This window comes from Arvicola amphibius, chromosome 8 (assembly GCF_903992535.2).
Source record: "Arvicola amphibius chromosome 8, mArvAmp1.2, whole genome shotgun sequence".
Lineage (NCBI taxonomy): Eukaryota > Metazoa > Chordata > Mammalia > Rodentia > Cricetidae > Arvicola > Arvicola amphibius.
In genome coordinates, this window is record NC_052054.1 from 79,315,174 (window position 1) to 79,337,150 (window position 21,977).

At 45.4% G+C, this 21,977-nt stretch overlaps 1 protein-coding gene across 1 annotated transcript in view; it reads right to left on the bottom strand.

Annotated features, from left to right (window-relative positions):
- Positions 1-1,961: 1,961 nt before the first annotated feature.
- Positions 1,962-21,977, bottom strand: part of LOC119821592 — a 41,709-nt gene continuing 21,693 nt past the window's right edge. The window contains exons 6-10 of the mRNA XM_042055609.1: positions 16,660-16,798; positions 15,061-15,117; positions 10,053-10,179; positions 8,531-8,632; positions 1,962-5,026 (exon numbers count right to left, since the gene is read on the bottom strand). Of these exons, the coding sequence (XP_041911543.1) occupies positions 3,663-5,026; positions 8,531-8,632; positions 10,053-10,179; positions 15,061-15,117; positions 16,660-16,798 (1,789 nt within the window). The 3' untranslated portion in view covers positions 1,962-3,662. The remainder of the gene's footprint in view (positions 5,027-8,530; positions 8,633-10,052; positions 10,180-15,060; positions 15,118-16,659; positions 16,799-21,977) is intronic.

A 21,977-nucleotide genomic window follows, 5' to 3' on the forward strand; every position in this document is an offset into this window, starting at 1 on the left:
TACTTAATTCAGTTTTGTTTTTATAGTGCCTTCCCTTTTCTTCTTCATGCCACACAAGCTGTAGAATTCCGGTGAGTTGTTCTGAGAATTTTATCAACTTTGGTCAAAATGGATGCTTCCTTGTTAGGGACCATAGTCCTAAAAGATGATAGCAGGGACCATTGTCCTAAGGATGTTTGCAGAGAGTCCCACATCCTAACTATCTTGAGAACTGTTTGTTAACAGAACCTGCCTCACATCCTAACTATCTTGAGAACTGTTTGTTAAGGGAATCACAAAAAGAATGTTTCTGCTTGCACAAGGAATACCAGGTTTGCTAGCTGGTGACCTTTGCTACCCCCTACCCCCCACCCCAATCTGAGTTCCTCATTCAAGGGTTATATAAGCTGTAACCATCACCCTAATAAACGAGACCTTGACAATAGAATCTTGCTTGGTCTCCATTTCTCTCTCCAGCCCATGTTCTTTCAGGTTAGCGCCCCTTCAGAGGACCCTGAATAGCTGACCCTGCCAAGTGGGGTTACACTTCCTTGTGCTGAATCTGCTCTGCCCATCCATTCCTGGAGCTCTTGATTTAAAGAATTTGAAAAGTTTAAGGAGCCCATGTGTGACTTGGTTTCCATCTGGAGTTCATTCTGATTTATAAGTCATTTGAGTTCAAGCTTGTCTGCTCTTTTTCCCTTGAGGGCTGTGAGAGACTTCTGATTTGGAAGAATACTGCTGCCCACAGACCTCAGGAATATCAAGGTAGAAAGTGAGGCTGCTTCCGAGCAGCAAGTGCAGGTTAGGTAGGAGGTTGCTCACTCAAGGGCAGGAATGGTCTTGTGTTTGTATACTGACTGTGCTGTACTTGGTTCTGCCTTTGCATATAAGCAAGTTCTAAAATAAATCTCAGCTGTTGGGCTGCTTGTTTGACCAACTGACTGCCAAAACAGACCTCCCGATTCTATCCTGTTATCTTATGTCTGTTTCTTTCATCTGACATCCTTTGGCCTTAAGGACCCCCATTCCAGGTACCTTAGCTGACTTTGTAGGAACAGGCTCCTACAGCAGGTGAGCTGCTGGGTCACCTTGGCAGGACTGCTGCACCCTATCAGGAGGTGGCTAATGTCCGACAGTCACAGTTTTATTAGGGTCAAAGTCAATGAAGGGATCAGAAGTGGTCACACAATCTTTCACATAAAAATTCTAGTGTTCAACCAGGCGGTGATGGCACATGCCTTTAGCCCCAGTACTCAGGAGGCAGAAGCAGGTGGATTCTGTGAGTTCAAGGCCAGCTTGGTCTACAGAGCAGCTCCAAGACAGTCAAGGCTACATAGAAAAACCTGACTCAAAAAAACAAACAAAAACAACAAAAAATCCAGTATTCACTGAAGTTCGTTTTCTGAACCCACTATTCCCCTAGAGTCTAGAAAATGGTGACACCCTCCCCACATTCTATCTCTGTTTTTCTGCATTTACTGGTGAAATCTGATTAGGAAAAAAAAAACCCTGAATTTGATGCACACTTGTTGACACTGAAAAGAGTCAACATGGAAAAGAAAAATGAATGTTCATTTTGCTTTCCTCTGCTAATTTAAGATGTTAGCCAGGCATGGTGGCATATGCTTTCATCTCAGCACTTGGGGGCAGAGGCAGACAGATCTCTGTGAGTTCTGGGCCAGCCTGGTCTACATGGTAAGACTCTGTCTCAATAAATAAAAATTTCTAAAATGACGAGTTGGTGTCCTGCCATCATCTACAGCAGACTGGACTGTGCAGTCATAAACGCGGTAATTACCGAAGTCCCAGCAGAGTCATGTCAAAAGGTCCAGCTTGAAACACAGGCTGAAAATGCAGCAACCAAGTAACAAAAGATATACTGATTGTAAACTTTTTAGTATTTGTGTGAATAAGGTATGCATTTGCATGTGTGTGGGCACGTATGTAGTGACATGCACACAGGTGCATGTGGAGGTCCTAGGTTATCTGAGGAGCCATCTTCCACTCTTGATCACTCTTCCACTGTATGCACTGGGGCAGGGTCTCTTAATCCAACCCAGAGCTCAGTGATATGCCCAATATGGTCTTACTAGCCAACTTGCTTTGGACATCCAGGTTCTATCTCCAGAAGCCTGAACCACAGGTGAGCCATTACATCTACCTGGCTTTTAACATGAGTTCTGGGATCCAAACTTGGGTCCTCGTGCTCATACAGCATGCACCTCAACCACCAAGCCCTTCCCCAGTCCCAGCCTTTACATATGTGTACGAATAAAAGCCAAATCCCCAAGTGGCTAGTTGTCTTTGAAGCTATCCTTGAGATTGTGTGGTTCATCCTGAATCTTGTCAGAGAAGGGATTCTAAATAATCTTTTTTTTTTAATTTGAAGATGTCATTTTCTCTGATTCTTTAACGGTTAAGTTTTAACAACCCACATTTGTGAGATTCAGTCTCTTCATCATGAAGTGACAAAAATCTCCCAATTACTATAACCTCGTAGATCTTACCTTGAAGAGATTACTCTGAGGTTTGTAAGTGCAGAGATGTAAGAAGAAGCATTTCTACATGTACTACTCACACAGGAGCACCTCCCTTTCATGTGGACTGACAGTGCTGCCAGCGATCATGGACACCACTCAAGGGATGCGTGCTACTATGACTGCTCTCTGTCAAGTCTTAGCTACTTCACTCTTCATCAGTTCTTTTATGCAGTGCAGCATGTGGGCTCTAAACGTCCATCACTGGTCCCTGTCTTGTAATCTTCAGCTTCATACAATCTTGAGTGTGAGAACTTATTTTTAACCAGCAGAAGGTGGTAAAATGGTGGGATGTTTATGACTGGGTTACACAGATTATAACTTCAGTCTCACTAGCTGACTTCCATCCTGCTAGCAACCACCTTTCTTAGATTCCACGATCTCATTAAAACAGCAGCTAGGCTGGATGGTGGTGATACATGCCTTTTATCCCAGCACAAGCAGGTGAATTTCTGTGAGTTCAAGGCCAGCCCGGTCTACAGAGTGAGTTCCAGGACAGCCAGGGATGTACAAAGAAACCCCACCTAAAATTAAAAAAACAACCAACAACAACCAGCAGCCACACTGGGACGGAACTTCACTCGTCTCTCTGCCGATGGCCTTCAGAAACTGAGGGCTTCAATGCATCCACTCTCAAGAGTGCAGGTGCCTCAGGGGTCTAACCTGCTACCTTCCATGTGGGTGCTTCTCTAGTTAAGCCTTCAGATGAAAGCCAGCCTCAGTTACAACTTCAAAGACCCAACTAAAGCTTGCCTGGAATCTTGATCTTTCTATAAATCTTTAGATACTAAATGTATATTATTTAAACTACGGCTTTCTAGTAATTTGTTACATAACAATAAATAACACGTATAGGTACTATCATCACCATTCCGACAGTGAGGGAAACGAGGCATTGACATTTAGTGTCCTGTCCGGTATCACAATGGGAAGAGTGTAGTTAGAAGGGGATGGTGACAGATAAGGCTAATGATTTTCCCACATTCATCAAATTATTCTTTCCTGAAGATAGGGAACATTTAAGTGAGAATGGAGGGTTTTTAAAGCAACACAGTCTTTCTTATGCTTACTTATAAGCATGAAATAAATTATTCTCAAAAATGGGTTTCCTGACATTTTGCAACCTAACACAGAACTGAAGTTTTAAGTTCCACTGTGGATCTTCTGATGCTGGGTCAGGTGTGAGTGCTGTCTGAATGCCTTCTTACACTCCGTACATTTGTAGGGCTTCTCTCCGGTGTGGATCCGCTGGTGTTGAGAAAGAAATGAGTAGAGCCGGAAAGCCTTCCCACAGTCCTTGCACTCGTAGGGCTTCTCGCCCGTGTGGATGCTCTGGTGCTGAGTGAGCTGGGAGAGCAGCCGGAAGGGTTTCCGACACTCCTTGCACTCGTAGGGCTTCTCGCCCGTGTGGATGCTGTGGTGTTGAGTGAGCTGGGAGTACAGTCTGAAGGCTTTCCCACATTCTTCGCACTCGTAGGGTCTCTCGCCCACATGAATGCTCTGATGTGAAATCAGCTGGGAATAACTACTGAAGGTCTTCCAACATTCTAGACATTCGTAGGGCTTCTCACGGGTATGGATTCTCTGATGGCGGACAAGCTGTTGCCTCAACCTGAAGGCCTTCCCACATTCCTTACATTCATAGGGTTTCTCCCCAGTGTGGATACTCTGATGGACAGTTAGCTGTTGGCATATCCTGAAGGACTTGCCACAGTCCTTACAGGCATAGGGCTTCTCGCCGAAGTGGATCTTCTGATGGACTCGAAGGTCTGGGCCACACACGAAGGCTTTCCCACACTCCTTACAGTCATACAGCTTCTCGGACGTGTGCAGTCGCTGGTGCCGGGTAAGGTGTGTACACTGCCTGAAGGTCTTGCCACACTCCTTGCACTCATAGGGCTTCTCCCCAGTGTGGATCCTCTGATGCCGAGCCAGCTGCTGATGCACCCGGAAGGCCTTTCCACACTCCTTGCATTCATACGGCTTTTCCCCAGTATGGAGCCGCTGATGCTGAGTGAGTTCTTGGAGCACTGTGAAGGCCTTCCCACACTCCTTACACTCATGGGGTTTCTCACCGGTGTGGAGTTTGTGGTGTCGGATAAGGTGTGCACGCTGTCTGAAGGGCTGCCCACATTCCTTGCATTTGTAAGGTTTCTCACCAGTGTGGATTCTCAAGTGTTGACTAAGTGTTGAGCGGCGGATAAAGGTCTTCCTGCACTCTTTACATTCATAGAACTTTTCTCCATTCTGAACCTGCTGATACTCAGTAAGGAAACGGTGCTTTCTGTATGTGCCTTTCTCAGAGGTAATTTTCAACTGCCCCAAATAGCCTTCCTGTGGTTCCTTTTGTCGGTCAGCCCTGCTTTCATATTCCCAATCATCTCTAGGACCAGAACCTTGAGGGCTGTGGCTTTTAATTTTCTCCACCAACTCCCATTGTAAAGAATATATTCCATAAATATCCTTGTCTGCAGATGAACTATTGGTCTTGAATCTGGACACCAAATCTGAAAGAAAACAAGAAAGAAATATGCTGCATCCCTGTTCCAGAAGGAGGAAAACTTCTACAGACAAATTAAAGGACCTACTAGCCTTCCTGTAAACAGGTATTTCTGAAAAAATACTACCCAGGTACACCCCAAAACCCATATTCTATACAAAATCCTGCACCAAAAATCCATGGGAAAACAGCACACATGAACATACATTGTGTGCAATTTATCAGCAAAACACTAACAACACTACAGTTGCTATCTCAAGGGGTAGAGGTGCTTAGTGTGGCCAAAGCCACTTCATGAATATTAAAATGCATAAAAATTAAGCAGAAGTCCTGTTTTGGGTGCTAAGACAGCACATGTGGAAATAAAGCCAAGTAGGCTCACATCCACAATCCCAGCACTCAGGCGGCAAATGCTGGATGCTGCAAACTTAAGGTCAGCCTGGGCTATACAAAGTCTCAGAACAGCTTAAGCTACAAAGTAAGATAATCTCTAAAACTAAAAAAAGAAAACTCAACTGGAGAATGTAATGTGTGTGCTTATATTCCCAACTTTCAGGGAGGATAAGGGAGAAGGATTCTGGGGGAGAACTTGACCCTGAGTTAGAAGCCAACCTGAGTGACATAGGATCCTATCTCAAAAAGAAGAAAAAAGGTAAAGACCAAACTGGGTGTGGTGGTGCTTGACTGTAATCCCAGCACTCAGGAGATGGAAGAAGAGGACCAGAAGCTACATAGGATGCATAGTGAGTTCAAGTCTAGCCCGGGATATGTAAGAGTCCTTGTCTCCAAGATGAAGGAAGGAGGGAGGGAGGAAGGGGAAAAGAAGGGAAGGAGAGAGGGAGGGAGGGAAAGAGGGATCTCTGACAGGTATGGTGGGGCATTCAATTCCAGTACTCAGGAGACAGAAGGAGGTGGATCTCTGCGAGTTCTGGGCCAGCCAGGGCTATACAGTGAGATCCTGACTCAAAAAAGGAAAGGAAGGAAGGAGGAGCTGAGGCGACGACTCAGTAAAGTGCTTGTTCTGAGGCAGGCAGACCTGGACTTCTATCCCCAACACACACATAAAAAGCCTGGGGTAAAAGTGTGCATCCTTAATCCCAGCACCACGTAGGCAGAGATGGAGGAACCCTGGGGATTTGCTAGCCAGGCAGTCTAGCCAATCAGTGAGTTCCAGGTTCAGTTCAAGGCTCTGTTTCAAAAAAATAAAGTGAAGAAGCCATTGAGGAAGGTACCCCACACGCGCACACATGTGAACGAGCCCCCAAACACACACAACCTCCCATGGGAACATCCTCTCCCCAACACACACATGAAAAGAAGCTTTCAGATAGGCAAGCTACCATTAAGGTGGATGAAATGTAGCCTGTCTTAGTGAGGGGCCGAGCCTCCATCCCTGAATGTTAAGATTTCAGGCATGCACCTCCATATTGCGTTGAGCCTACAAGAATTATGCAGTAAAGCCGGGCGGCGGTGGCGCACGCCTTTAATCCCAGCACTCGGGAGGCAGAGGCAGGCGGATCTCTTGAGTTCGAGGCCAGCCTGGTCTACAAGAGCTAGTTCCAGGACAGGCTCTAGAAACTACAGGGAAACCCTGTCTCGAAAAACCAAAAAAAAAAAAAAAAAAAAAAAAAAAGAATTATGCAGTAAAGTACAGCTGACAGACCTATTGGACTATCCACAGGAAGTGTGTACGTACATTCCACTTGGACTAACCTGTTCTTGCAAAGCTACGGAGACACCTGTCCTTTCTGCAGAAATCCTGTGAAATCATGGCATTTCTCCTTCTATAGTACCCCAGCAGTAGATAAACCTGACTTTTCCTGGAGGACGACCAGATACCTCCCCTACACCATGAATCCTTGAAGTGAAAAGGATTCATTTAGTCAAGCCTTTGTTCTCACAGCCAGAATCTACATAAAGTAGTTCCCCCCACACTTTACTGACAGGACCGTACTCCTTGATAAGAAAGGAGCCCACACAGGAGGCAGTATGTCTGCTCTAACAGCAGACTCAGGAAGTGTAATCCACTGATCTTCTGCTCTGACCCTAACAGGCTACTAATATTCTGTAATTACCCTTCACCTTGGTGTCAACTAACATAAGATCATAGCCCAGGAAATTAACTGTTTATACAGGAAAAGGGCCTGAATCACCAAAACTCACTTCAGAGAGAAAAATTCTCACCTGGGCATCTCCCAGAAGAGATTTCATTTAACTCAATCACCTAGATGCTAATGTGGAGGCCCAAAATTATGAACCCATTTCCACGCTGACCAAAGGTCAGAGAGTTGGGCTTACCTCTAGTTTCTTCAAGGTTACTGTGCTTCTACCTCAGACAAAAGTCCCACCTAGATGCTGACCACAGAGTTCTGCTCTCAAGGTGATTGTCAACGGGTGTGGCTAATTGCCAGACCTTGTGCTCTAGGATTAGAGAAGTAGATTTGTTCCCACCTCAAAAAAAAAAAAGTCTAAGGATCCAACTAAGTTCCAGTTCCCTTTATGAAAATAATTTGGGATTCCACCCAGGGAGGGGTTTGCCTACAGAGTGTTTTGGTCCAGGGTATAAGCAACTTGTTTTGTTCTAGTAACAGAATGTTGAACTATGAATGCAGCCCGTGACTTTCTATTGGTGTGTTCATTTCCTTATACCATGTTAATGTAGTTTTTTTGTCTTATTCCTATCTTTTGGGGTCAAGGGTATTTTTAAACAGTTGGAAATTAAATGCAGGCAAATTTTCAGTACCCATGAAAATTCCCTCCTGGTACTATCCTATTTATTTCTCCGTTTTATTATTTTCATTTGTGTCTTCATATTCTTTACTATATTTCTAATCCCATGCTTTTACCGTGGCGAGAGGTATTTTTGTTGTGGCTGGTCCCCGACATGCTAATGCAAATCAAGCCCACAGGTTAGTATAGCTACCAATGCTGTGTTCCCAGCCACAGGGGAACTTCACAACCACACTCCTTCTGAGACATATGGTACCTCCTTGTCAGATTAACCGGTTTTTGTGACTCTTGTGAAAATGTATGTTTGATACAATTGTTACCAGCCTGGTCTACAGAGCGAGTTCCAGGATGGCCAGTACTACACAGAGAAAGCCTGACTTTAAAAACCACCACCAACAACAACAAAAAAGGGCAATTTTGCTACTTCAGGGTTAAAAATGGGAATTTGGACCAGAGAAAGGCTCAGCGGGGAACAGTGCCTGCCACGCCAGCCTGCCAACCTGAGCTGAATGCCAGGACCCATGGGAAAGAAGGCGAGAACCAGCTCCATGCAGTGGTCCTGGCCCACGCGTGCGCGTGCCATGGCACACGTGCCTATGCCCACCCCTCTTTCGCATACACACATAATTTTTTTTTTATCTGAATTAGCTTTAAGTCTCAAGCTTGAGGCCAAGACTTTGGAAGAGAAATCCCCAAAAAAATCTCTCAGCAAGGACCCCACCTCACTGGCTGAGCAACTAGCTGTAGCAACAGCCCCCCACGCCAGCTCACCCTCACTCACCAGGACAATAGCTTCTTCTCCCTTCCTTCACAACTGCCTCAGGCTCCTTCCCGTCTTCATCCAGTAAGGGAATTATAGCTCTCTTAGAAATGGAAGGTCCTGCTTAATAGAAAAATGTCAAATCGAATTATAAACCTGAAAATCCTTACTTTCAGATTTCACTAAATTTTAAATTAATTATAAGTCAAATGGTGTTGTTTGAAGACACGGTCTCACTCTGAAGCCCAGTCAGCCTGGCACTCAGTATACAGTCCAGCCCAGCATCAGATGGCTATCTTCCTGTCTCAGCCTCTTGAGTACCGGGAGCACCACCTTGTCTGTCTCCAAAACGGCACTTCATAAACTAAAGCATTAAATCCACACTACGGAGCTCCAGAGTAACCATTTTAGGGAGGCCTTGAGACCACAAAGACTAAACACCAGGTGACTAAGGACGAACTTCATGTGATTCAGCCTGGCTCTGCAGAGCAGACACTGTGAAGACCACAACTACGGACAGGCTACTTCACATCCTGCCTGCTTCCTAGGCCACTCAGTAGCGTGTGTGTGTGTGTGTGTGTGTGTGTGTGTGTGTGTGTGTGCGCGTGCACACACAATGCACTCACATGTATATTTGTGTGTGAGTGGACATACGCATGCCATAGCACACATGCAATCAGAGAACCTTAGAGTTCCTAGCTTTCCACTGTTGGAAATAAGGTCTTTTGTTGCTCATTTCTGTGCTCATCAAGCAGGCCCCCGTCTTTGCCTCTTCCCTCAGCACAGTAATGCTAGGACCACACAGGTACTACCGCACTGTTACATGCGTTCTGCAGACGTGAATCAGGTCCTCACATTTGCACAAGTGCTTTACCCACTAAGTTGTCTCCACGGCCCCAACCTCTTGTGCCTGAGCACAGAGAAGAGAATGATGCAGCATCTCTCTCAGGAGTGGCTGAGGCTTGATGGGCCACATAACCAGGAAAAGCACCTAAGCACTAAGTGCACAGCACACACATGCCTTAGCTATGATTCTTACTGTGCTCACCGGGCTGAGAGGATGAGAAACAGTCAGACCCTGAAAATGCTGAGATTTTAAGTATTTTTGTGGTACTGGGATTAAACCCAGGGCCTCACACGCCCTAGGCAAATGCTCGACTACTGAGCTACAGCCCCAGCCCAGGTTTTAACTTTCAAACGTGAAGCAGGTAGACCGTTAGAGGTTGTTACCCAGAAAAGAGCATGTTCCCCGAGTTTGTATCCATCCCACATGCATTGCCTTTGAAACTAGAGAGGAGCAGGTAGTGTCTACATCGATTCTGGGCTCTCATGTGGAATACAATCTGTATCTTAGAAATACTTCTGCCATACCAAATCCAGATGCCTGGGAAACCTGAACATGAAGGAAGCCAGAAATCAGTCTGAGGAAATGAAGGTGCCCCAGACCAAGAACGGCTAGATGTTAAATGGAAGAATCTATTTCCAATCTAGCAAGCAGAAAGTAAGAGCGAAGGGAAAGCTGACCCTCGGGCAGAGCGCTCACCCAGAGAGAGGAAGTTGCTGTAGTTCTCCCACATCACGTCCCTGTACAGGCTCTTCTGAGCAGAGTCCAGGAACTCCCACTCCTCCTGTGAGAAATCCACAGCCACATCCCTGAACGTCACTGAACCCTGAAAAAAACAAACTCGTGGTAGTGCATGAGAAAAGTCTTCTCTTTTTTAGGAGAGAGTGGAGACTGAAGGAGGAGCACACAGCACTCAAACAGCATGGGGCTGAACACGACAGGAACACGGACAGCAAGAAGTCAGTGCCTCAGAGTGACAGCATGCTCCTACATAGTCCTGGCCACACACAGAGTTAGAGTTTTAAATACATGTTTCTTTCATTTTTATTTAGAGAAAGTGTGTGTGTGTGTGTGTGTGTGTGTGTGTGTGTGTGTGTGTGTGCTGGCGCACTAGTGTGCCTGGGCATACCATAGCACATGTGTGGAGGTCAGAGGACAACCCATAAGTCCCAGTTCCTTCTACCATGTGGGTCCCAGGAACTGAACTCAGACCATCATCTCTGCCTCCTAAGCCATCTTGCTAGCCCAAGGTAAGATTTTTCATTCATTCTGGAAATGAATACTACAAATGCCATGGATGAACCAGACTGTATAGCACACTGTGTGCTCCCATTATGAGCTCTACAGAAATAGCGACACTCAGCTTCACTGACAAAAACACAGTGACCACATTTTCTTCCAAAAAGAAAACAATTCATTCCAGATCCACTAAAAATATCTGAGAAAGACTGATTCAAGTTCACTACAATGTTAGAGTCTATTTTAAATTTGTTCTTTGTTACAGTCAATTCTTTAGTTTTAAATTTTTGGTAAATACTTGTCCTTGACTTGACTACATTAGATAGATCTAGTATCTCTTTTTAACATGTAGACATTTGAGCCCGTGATATTGGTGCATGCCTTTAACTCCAGCACTTGGAAGACAGAAATGGGTGGATTTCCATGACTCCAAGGCCAGTCTGGTCTAAATAGTGAGTCTAAAGCCAGCCAGTCATGGCTATACAGTAAGACCATGAAACAAAACAAAACAAATTAGATCTTTGAGCCTGGCACAATTCCAAAAGCTCACCTAGGTCCTGTTTAGAGTATCTGACACTATGAATGACAGGCACCCTCCTCATCCTGCCCAACAGTCTCAGGGAATGGCTTTGTCCCTGAGTTACAAGACACCAGTCGTGAAAACACTGTGAAGCTAGCACCCCAGACCAAAAGGGAGGTGATTTCCTCCCTTCTACATCTATGTAGTTATTTATTTTATGTGTATTGCTCAGAGAACAACTTACGAGCATCATTCTCTCTTTCCACCATGTGAGTCCCAGGGGTTGAGCTCAGGCCAGCCTTAATCCTCCAGGGCCACAGACCCACCTGCACCAACTGAGTGACCACCAGAGCCATGAGCCCATATGCATTTGGAGGAGTGACCAATGTAACAGAGCCATCAACTGCACCAACTGGAGGAACAGATGGGTAGACAACAGTACAAGATACACTCAACAACACAAAGGGCAATACGGCACCACCAGAGATTGACGGTTCTACAACAGCAAGACCTGAACATCCCAATACAGATGAAGCCGAAAAAAATGATCTTAAAAATAACTTTATGAAATCGGGAGGCAGAGGCAGGCAGATCTCTGTGAGTTAGAGACCAGCCTGGTCTACAAGAGCTAGCTCCAGGACAGGCTCTAAAGCTGCAAAGAAACCCTGTCTTGAAAAACAAAAAAACAAAAAAAAAATAATAACTTTATGAAGCTGGGCGGTGGTGGCGCATGCCTTTAATCCCAGTACGTGGGAGGCAGAGGCAGGCGAATCTTTGTGAGTTTGAGGCCAGCCTGGTCTACAAGATCTAGTTTCAGGACAGGTTCCAAAACTACAGAGATACCCTGTCTCGAAAAGCCAAAAAATAAAAAAAATAATAAAAAAAATAACTTCATGAAGATGATTGAGGCCCTTAAAAAGGAATTGAACATTTCCTTAAATAAATGGAGGAAAAGACAAACAAAAAATTGGAAGAAATCAACAAATCCCTTAAAGAAAAGGAACAATCAAACAGGTAAAGGAAATGGTTAAAGACTTAAAAACTGAAGTAGAGGCAATAAAGAAAATACAAATCAAGAAAATTCTGGAAATAGAAAATTTGGGTAAATGATCAGGAACTATAAATACAAGCATAAACAACAATACAAGAGATGGAAGACAGAATCTGAGGCATTGAAGATACAATAGAGGAAACAGATTTATCGATAAAAGAAAATGTTAAATCCAACAAATTCTTAACACAAAATATCCAGGAATTCTGGGAAACCATGAAAAGACCAACCTAAGAATAAAAGGGATAGAAGAAGGAGAAGAAGTACAGCTCAAAGGCACAAAAATTATAATCAACACAATCATAGAAGAAAACTTTCTCAACCTAAAGAACATGCCTTATAAAAGTTCAAGAAGCTTACAGAACAGCAAATAGACCAAACCAAAAAAGTCCCCTTGCCACATAATAATCAAAACACTTAACATACAGAATAAATAAAGAATATTAAGAGCTATAAAGAAAAAAGGCCAAGTAACATATAAAGGCAGACCTATCAGAATTACACTCAACCTTTCAATGGAAACAGTGAAAGTCAGGAGATCCTTGACAGGTGTTATGTAGACATTAAGAAACCACATATGCCAGCCCAGACTACTGTACCCAGAAAAACTGTCAATCATCATAGATATGTGTACATTTTCAAAATGGAGTATTACTTAGTGGTTAAAAAAAATGACATGAAATTGGCAGGTAAATGTATGGAACTAGAAAAGACAATCCTGAGTGAGGTAACCCAGACCCAGAAAGACAAACACAGTATGTACTCATAAGTGGATAGATGATATAAAGCAAAGAATAACCAGACTACAATCCACAGCTCCAGAGAAGCGAGAATCTTCTTCCAGTAATACATGGAACCAGATAGAGATCCACAACCAAGCAGCAGACTGAACTCAGGGAGTCCAGTCGAAGAGAGGGGAGAGGGAATATATGAGCAAGGGAGGTGAAGACCATGAGGGAGAAATCTACAGAGACAGCTGAACCAAGCTCGTGGAAACTCACGAACTCTGGACGGACAGCTGTGGAGCCTCCATTGGTCCACTAGGCCCTCCGTATGTGGGAGTCAGTTGTGAAGCTTGGGTTACCTGAGGGGCCCCTGGCAGTGGGACCAGGATCTATCTCTGGTGCAGGAGCTAGCTTATTGGAGCCCATTCCCTATTAGGGGATCCCATGCTCAGCCTTAATGCAGAGGGGAGGGGTTTGGTCCTGCCCCAAATTAATGTGTCAAACAGTGTCAATTCCCCATGGGAGCCCTTACCTTTGGGGAGGAGTACATGGTGGATAGGCTGGAGGGAGGCAAGGGGGAGTGGTAGAAGGGATAGGACAGAGAACCTTGGTTAGAATGTAAAATGAATTAAAAAATAAATAAATGTTTTAAAAATGTATTGAAGTACATCATTCCACTTAAATCTTAAAATTAAAAATTAAAGCTGGGCAGAGTTGGTGTCTTCTGAAATGGACACAGGAAAATTTCAAGTTCAAGACCAGCTTGGATTACACAGTAAGAACCTGTCAAAGAGAACTGAGGAGAAGAAAAAAGAAGTAGGGACGGAGGGAAAGGAGACAGGAAGAAAAACAAAGAACAAAAAGAAAAAATAAATTCAAATTAGGTAAAATTAATCTGGGTGTTTGAAGTGAGCACTGTCTCTTCATCTGGGCTGTCTGGATGGGAGCTAAAGAGCTCATACATTCCTTTCTTGATCTGGAAGTAAAGGAAACTCAATTTCTGAAGATTTATTCAGCTAAGCATGTATAATTTTCACACAAACTTCACTGGACAGGTTGTTAAGTGTCATTTTGGGGGCTAGAGAGATTGCTTAGTCAGTGAAGGACTTGCCACAGAAGCATAAAGACCTGCCTTTGGGATTCCTAGCAGGCATGCAAAAAGCCAGGCACGTGCCGATAATTACATGCCTGTACGTGCATGGGGGGAATGGAGACAGAAAGACTCCTAGGGCTTGCTGGCCAGCCAGTCCAGCTGAGTGGGTGAACTCCATGTCCAGGGATACTCTGTCTCAAAAATAAGTTGGAAATCAAATTGACGAAAACACCAGAGTCAGCCTCTGGCCTCTATACACACATGCACATATGCACAGATGAACACAGCTTTAAAAATGAAAATAAAATGTCATACTGTATATATATTGGCAATACAAATATTTTCTGTATGAAACAAAATTAAAAAAAAATAAAGCTGGGCAGTAGGGACACATGCCTCTAATCCCAGCACTTGGGAGGCAAAGGTAGATCTCTGAGTTCAAGGCCAACCTGGTCTACAGAGTTCCAGGAAAGCCAGAGTTGCACAGAGAAACCCTGTCTCAAAAAAACAAAAAAAAACAAAAAAAAAACAAACAAAAAAAAAAAAAACTAAACACTATACTAAGACAAAATTTCCCCCTGGAATTTAAGAGCTAGAACTCAGTACTGGCAATATGACTCAGTAGGTAAAGCTGAGTTTGATCCCTGGAGCCCACATAAAGTTCAAAAGAGAAAGTCAATGTCCTCTGACCTCCACACGTGCACATGTACCCTCATACACACAAAGATAAAACATTGAAAAATATTTGAGTTATTAAACCCCAAAGCTCTCCACTGGAAAATGTTAGAGAAACTCTGCAGCGCTCATGAGGGCTCTTCTCATGGCATTTTACCTGGGCTCTCTGGGGCTCTGGAGGGAACTGTGCAGGGGGCAGGCTGAGTCTTGGAGGAAGCGTGTACAGCAATGGGCTGTGTCTCCAACCCTCACAATGAGAGTGGGGTGGGTGTGGCATAGAGCAACATGTCCACAACCATCTAGAAACTGATGCCCAATGTGCTGTGCACACTGCAGTTCCAGCACTCGGGAGGCAGACAGCAGACTTGAACATCTGAGGGGAAAGGAGAAAAACATTACCCTACCTGGGCTAGGGCCATAGTGTTGGAACTGCAGGAGCCGGTCGGCCCTTCGCTGTTTCTCTATGGAAAACTGTGGGGTACAGACAAGCAAAGCTGGAATAAAGAGAACCCGTGAGTCAAGATGTGCCTAAAAGTTCCCAAATTAATTAGTGTTAGTTAGTAAGAGCAACTTTCCCCTCCCCCACCGCCATTCTTGCTTCTGAATCATTCCTCACCACTGCACCTGTCCCCAAGCCCACCCCAGAACAGAGATTTCTACAGAAGTTCTTGAGGCAACCCAACACGAGAAGGGCACGGTGGGGGAGCCCAGGGACCCCTAAAGGATTCTGACTGAGGTCTAACACCGCATCATAAACACAAAGTGCGCGCGCGCGCGCGCGCACACACATACACACATATTGATAAATATAAAAAGAGCACTTGCTCTTGCAGAGGACACAGGTTCAGTTCCCAGCACCCACACAGTGGCTCACAACATCTATAACGCCAGTCCCAGGAAACCTGACACCTTCTTCATACTTCCTCAAGCACCAGTCATGCACGTGGTTCAGGCAAAACACTTGTACACATAAAATAAACTCAAAGAAAAACTGTCCCACCATGGCCAGCTGGCCGGCAGTCCTTGTTTGTCCATGGATAAAGCAAATGTGGCACACTACTCCTGATTCCCGGACACAGGAGAGGAAGAAAGCTGGAATTATTGTAACAGCAGACCATACCAAACCCTTAACTACACTGCCAAGTACTAACTACGGGTTTTACAGTTTGTTTTTGTTTTTGTTTCGGGGAGAGGGGCTGTAGCTGTCACACTGAGGACATCTAAGGCTTTAGGCCAACAGCAAACCCCATCCCCAGCCCTCGGTTAACTCATCTACTCAGAGCTACCCTATATAGTAGGCCTCGTCTTTCACATGAGGGACCTACATACAGCGTGAAGGGATAAACCAAACCAGGACAAAGCGGCAGGTTTCAGCGTAGTACCTCAGCAATTCAGCCGCAGAACCCACACTACTGTTACTACATTCCTCCCTAAGACACGAATCAGTGGCCTACGATGAGCTCACTCTGAAAACACGACCCAGACAGGTGGTGGTGGCACAGGCCTTTAATCCCAGCACTCGGGAGGCAGAAGCAGGAGGATCTTTGTGAGTTCGAGGCCAACCTGCTCTACAAGAGCAAGTTCCAGGACAGGCTCCAAAACTACAGAGAAACCCTGTCTTGAAAAAAAAAAAAAAGAAAGAAAGAAAACATGTCCCCTTGCATCTTTCCTCTCCTCATGATACTCAAAAGCGGAGGACAACTCGGGGGTAGAGTGCTTGCCTCCGACACACAAGGCCTTGGACTGGAGCCCAGCACTAGAAGAGGGGGGTCCAAAAGCGAAACACCCTGTTACCAAGCAAACTGGTTTTGTTGTTGTTGTTGTTGTTTTGGTTTGGTTGGTTTTTGTTGTTGTTTTGTTTTGTTTTTCGAGACAAGAGTTTCTCTGTAGCTTCGGAGCCTGTCCTAGAACTAGCTCTGTAGACCAGGCTGGCCTCAAACTCACAGAGATCCGCCTGCCTCTGCCTCCCAAGTGCTGGGATTAAAGGCGTGCGCCACCATCACCCAGGCCAAACTGTTTTGTGACTTTCCTGCTTCTAACTCAGGGCAGCAGAGATCAATGACACCTGGTGCAATGCCAGGTGTGCGGCTGCCGGAGCTGGAGGCAGCCTGGATCTCCTCTCCAAACGAGGAGCTGAGCTGGCTAGGCAATGATCTTTACTCACAGACCATCCTAACACAGCTGGGGAAATGCAGCTCCGGAGGGAAATGTCAGGCAGCGCTTAACAGTCTTTCATCCCTTGTGTGAATAAGCACTGGGAGGAGGGGACAGAAGCTGCCCCATTAGTCACTGAGGCAGAAGGCCAAAGCACCAGATTAAGAGGTCATTTCGGGTGTTAAAGCTGGAGGCGAACAGGGAAAAGCCCGTAGCCTGTTATAAAATCGTGACTGACACACTGAGGACGGGAGCTGCACTGGAGCAATTAGGATGGGAGGGTGAGACGGGGGGGGGGGCACTCCTGCCCCCACAACTTCGTGTATGCTAGAATAGCTCTCTACCAGTGAGGTACACAGCCAGCCCCCAGACAAAAGGCTTTGAAGGGGACTGGTGATGTAGGAGTTTGAACGGCTGCTATTGCTGAGATGGGATTAGAAGAGAAAATTAACTGAAGATCAAATGCCCCCGTGTCTGGGCATAGTGGCATGTATTGGTGTTGCAGCCTGGAGGCTGGGGCAGGAGGATCACCCACAAATTCAAGGTCAGCTTGGGTTATATAGTGAATTCCTGGTCAGTATGGATGCAAACCGAGACTCTTGTTTCAAAAAAAAAAAAAAGACACACCAAAAGTGCTATTTAAGGTAATGAAAGTGGTTTAGCAAATGAATCTTCCCCAATAATTAAAAACAAACTAGCAAAGCAAGCCTCAAGGGTAAGAAAGCTGCATCCTGGAATGCAGAAATGGATCCGCAGATAAGACCTCAGACTGCTCCGCAGAGGACCCCCAGTTCCCTGCACCCACAAGACTGCTCACAAACGTTCTGTAACTCCAGTTCCAGAATCCGACACCATCCTCAGACACCAGTCACACAATTCCCTGCACAGACGTAAAAGCAGGCAAAACACCCAACACATAAAAATGAAAATAACAACAACAAAAAAAGATTTTAAAAAGAAACCTGTGAGGGCTGGAGAGATGGCTCAGCGGTTAAGAGCATTGCCTGCTCTTCCAAAGGTCCTAAGTTCAATTCCCAGCAACCACATGGTGGCTCACAACCATCTGTAATGAGGTGCCCTCTTCTGGCCTTCAGGCATACACAGACACAATATTGTATACATAATAAATAAATAAATATTTTTAAAAAGAAACCTGTGAGGCTGGAGACATGGCTCAACGGTTAGGAGCACTGGCTGCTCTTGCAGAGGATCCCAGAACCCACAGGGAGACTCACAAACATCTGTAACTCCAGTTCCTGGGAACAGGACACCTTCTGGCCTCCACCGGCACCTGTACTCACATAAATATACACATAAATAAAAGAAATATAAATTTAAAAAGAACCCTGTAACCTCACAAAGAAGGGCTGGGCCTGAATTTAACAACAAAGGCATAACCTATGAGTGATGGTTTCTATTAACTGCATGAATCCGTCTCTTCTCCCTGGACCAATTAACACCAAACTGCCCCTTCTTTTCAGGCCAAGCTGATTTTCACTCTTTCACAGTAAAGAGTAGTAAATGTCCCCGTGCTCGGAAAAATAAGGATTACAATTCATAGGAAAAAGAAAGTAACTTGGCTAATTTTTTCCACATATATAACAGTAATGTTGGGTTTCTACGTAACGCAACGACGTTTCCTCCATCCATTTGACTCCCTCGCCTTCCCGAAGATGAACAAGATCTGGATAAAGGACGAATCACGAACCGGGAAAGTGCGGGGCTAGGGGACACACCCCCGCGACCAGTCACTCCCACCGCTTCCACACACACAGCCTGCTGGAAATGGAAAGCCGCGGACAGAGACACTTCTCGCCACCGGAGGGGCTAGCCTGAGAGGCGACGGCCACCCCGGGCAGTCTTAAGGGCGCGCGGACAAAGCCGCTCTGCCACTGCGGCTGTGCCGTCTTTTTGTTCGGGGAGCCTTCACTCTGGGGCTCGCACACGTAACTCGGAGCCATGCTGGGCCTATGAGCCCTGCAGCGGGAGGACGGAGGACACAGAGGAACACACGGTGTCCACTCAGCGTCACCGACTCCAAGTCTCTCAAACTAACGGAAAGCCAAATCCGCGCCTCCCCCTCTCCCATTTACTCAGTGCAGGCGACCAACTCACCTCTCACAACAGCCAGGCACTAGGCAGCCGGAAAGATGCCGCGCGGAGGCCGGTGGGAAATGTAGTCCAACGTGGGAGAGACTGGGTCGCCCGCCTCGGAGTACGCAAGCGTGGTCGGGGTCGTGAGGGGGTGGAGGCGTCTGGGTGTGATCGAGGACCAGCTGGAAGGGCTGGCACATCCCCTAACCCCCACCCCACGGAGCAAGCCTGGCTCTCCAGGGTGGGTGGGGTTTGTGTTTTTGAACTACTAGGGTTAAGAACTTGGGCTCCCATCATCATAGGCTCAATATGTGAGATAGGCACACAGTAGGTACTCAAAATACACATCCCAGTGAGGGGGTGTAGGCATATATCAGGGATCTCAGTAAAACATCCTCGAGGGGCTGAAGAGATAGCTCAGCGTTAAGAGCACTGCCCTCTCTTCCAGAGGACCTGGGTTCAATTCTCAGCACCCACACGGCAGCTCACAACTGTAACTTCAGTTCTAGGGAACCTGACATCCTCACACAGACATAAGTGCAGGCAAAACGCCAATGCATATAAAATAAAAATAAGCTACCTTTTAAAGACATCCTCTAAAAGAGGCGCAGTGCGGTCTACCCATGGAAAGGTTGCCCAGGCTCCTAGGCGGTCTCTCTTTTCTTTCTTCCCACTCTTCTTTCTAGCCATTCCTTCCAGCCAGTGAGTGTATTGTTCTATTGGTTGATATTGCTGGAGATGAAGTCAAGGCCTCAGCGACTAGAAGGATAATTCTGCTTTTCTCTAACGTCTTCGTATTTGTGCCAGACCTCATGGCACAAATCCCAACTTCAGGAGGCTGAGGCAGGAAGACTGCAAATTCAAGATGAATGAAAATGAATAAAATGAGGACATTATAAGCACTGGAGCTTACGAAATGGCTTCGTAATGGGTGCAAGAAGAGGTTCATGTGAGGGGCCATGGCACCACCCCCGGATCACAAAATACCCTTGCTTTTTCTTGTCCTGACCTGGACACTCACATTTCTACCCAGCTTACTTGGACAGTCCCACACCAAGGGTTCGGGGACAGCCCACATTTATTTGGCCAGGCTCTGGCCTCTCCCTTATTTTCTTTGTCTCTTCCTAAATGCAAGCTTATACAATATGGAGACGATCTTCTCCTTTGTAGTACGTCCCTGCAAATTAGCCAGGCAGACATCCCCACCCTTATTCATCTTTCCAGCTGGGGGTATAGGATCTCACCCTCTAAGATCCAGCTGTCTACTCCTCAGGTTTCATATCTGGGATTAGCTATCGCTCAAATTTATAAGGCCATTACCCTAGCTAGAAAACACTTAATCCAATCACTCACAGTCCCCACCACAAAGGATGAAATCCTGAAATCCTGTCCTTCCTAGGGAGGGCCAGCTTCTTACACTCTTGGATTCCTTCTTTCCTCTTCTATCCACCCTACATAAGGTGGCCCTCGGACCCTCACATGAACCTCTTCTTTTACCTGTTACCAAACCATTTCATAGGCTCCAAAGCTTACAGACTGAAAATAAAATGAACAAGAAAGACCTCAGAGACAGAAATTGAGGTTCAACTGGAAATGACTAAAACCCCTCTTCACTTAATTGGGGGGGGCAGCCTAAGGGTTCAACTACTGTTTGGATAATGGAACTGGTATTTGATAAGAGCAATGTCATTGGACTCTCACCCAACAGAAAAGCTTTTCTTGTCTTTTGATTAATGTGGATCTTTAAAAATTGTGATATGTTAAATTATGGATTTATTGTTTATTCCTATTCTAGAATTATGGTATTGACCTGAAAATGTTTGTAACTGCTTATAAGATGTTGAGGAAAGTTTGGCATGCCTGTAAATGTTTGGATTTAATGCATGTGTTAAGAGTTCTAGATTTTGATACAGTATAAAATTGTTAAGAGGTGCTCTAGACCAGCTGAAAAAACATTTCAACTCAGGCAACCCTCCTCTCCTTTAACTAGGAGACTGTAGTCTTCAGGAGCATGATTATTGATAATATATTATGATCTCCGCTGACTAGAAAGTATGGCTCCAGGACACAGAGCCCAAAGGTATCTCTCTCCCTTAATCTCTTTTGTTCACAGAGGTCGGCAGTCAGGGGTTTAGAGCTTCTCCCCAGGTGCCTAAGACAGGAGCTCACATAATTAAGATGCCTCTTTCTGAAGATGGGTAAATTTGAGTAAACGGGGAAGTCTTTGCCTAAGGCAGATGTTGTCATCTGTCTTATTGCAGAAGCACAGGTTTTATTAAAATTAATAAGAGGGAATGGATCTTAGGGCCGTATTATACAGGCCCATATTTCTACATTGTATGGTGGCCAGAATTTCAGGGCACAATTTGCACCTGCCACACAGAAGGTGGTCACCTAGCCTTTTGGGACAAACTGACACCATCCTAAACAAAGGGTCAGGATCTGCTAATGTCACTCTGCTCCCGCTTTGTAATTTGGAAGATTGCCTGGGGATGAGGTGTTAATTCAGTCTATGTGACAGAGTAATCATAATTGTAGAAGTGACCTAAGTCCCACTACCCAGGAAACAGAATGCTAATGAACTTCCCCCTCAGTTTACCTTTTGATATAAAAGCTGTTTGGATAATAAATGTGGGTGATCTTCAGAATTTGAATGAACCCTGAGAATCCCTCCTGATATTGCTGTGTGAACTGTGCCTCAGTTATTGCCACACCTCCACACTGGTCCAAAAGGTAACTTATGTTGGGGCTGGACTGCAAAACAGCCAGTCACTGGCTCTACCTCAGTCTCAGTCTGAGATTCCTGGAGGCAGGATCACCATTTTTGGATTGAGGTAGAGGTAAGAGCCAGTCTGAGTTTTTATCAGTTGTGCTTCAACAGGACTGCTCCTAAGGGGTTGAGGTTCTTATTATAGATATGAGGGAGAGCACAGGCAGAGACATCTGAAGGATCCAGAGTGAACATGATTAGAAAACCGAACTGAACTGAGTGAGGACAGGCAGCAGGGAGAGCCAGAAGCCAAGAGGTCAGGAGTACGGGAGCCAAGAGCAGCAGCCAATAGGTAAAAAAATA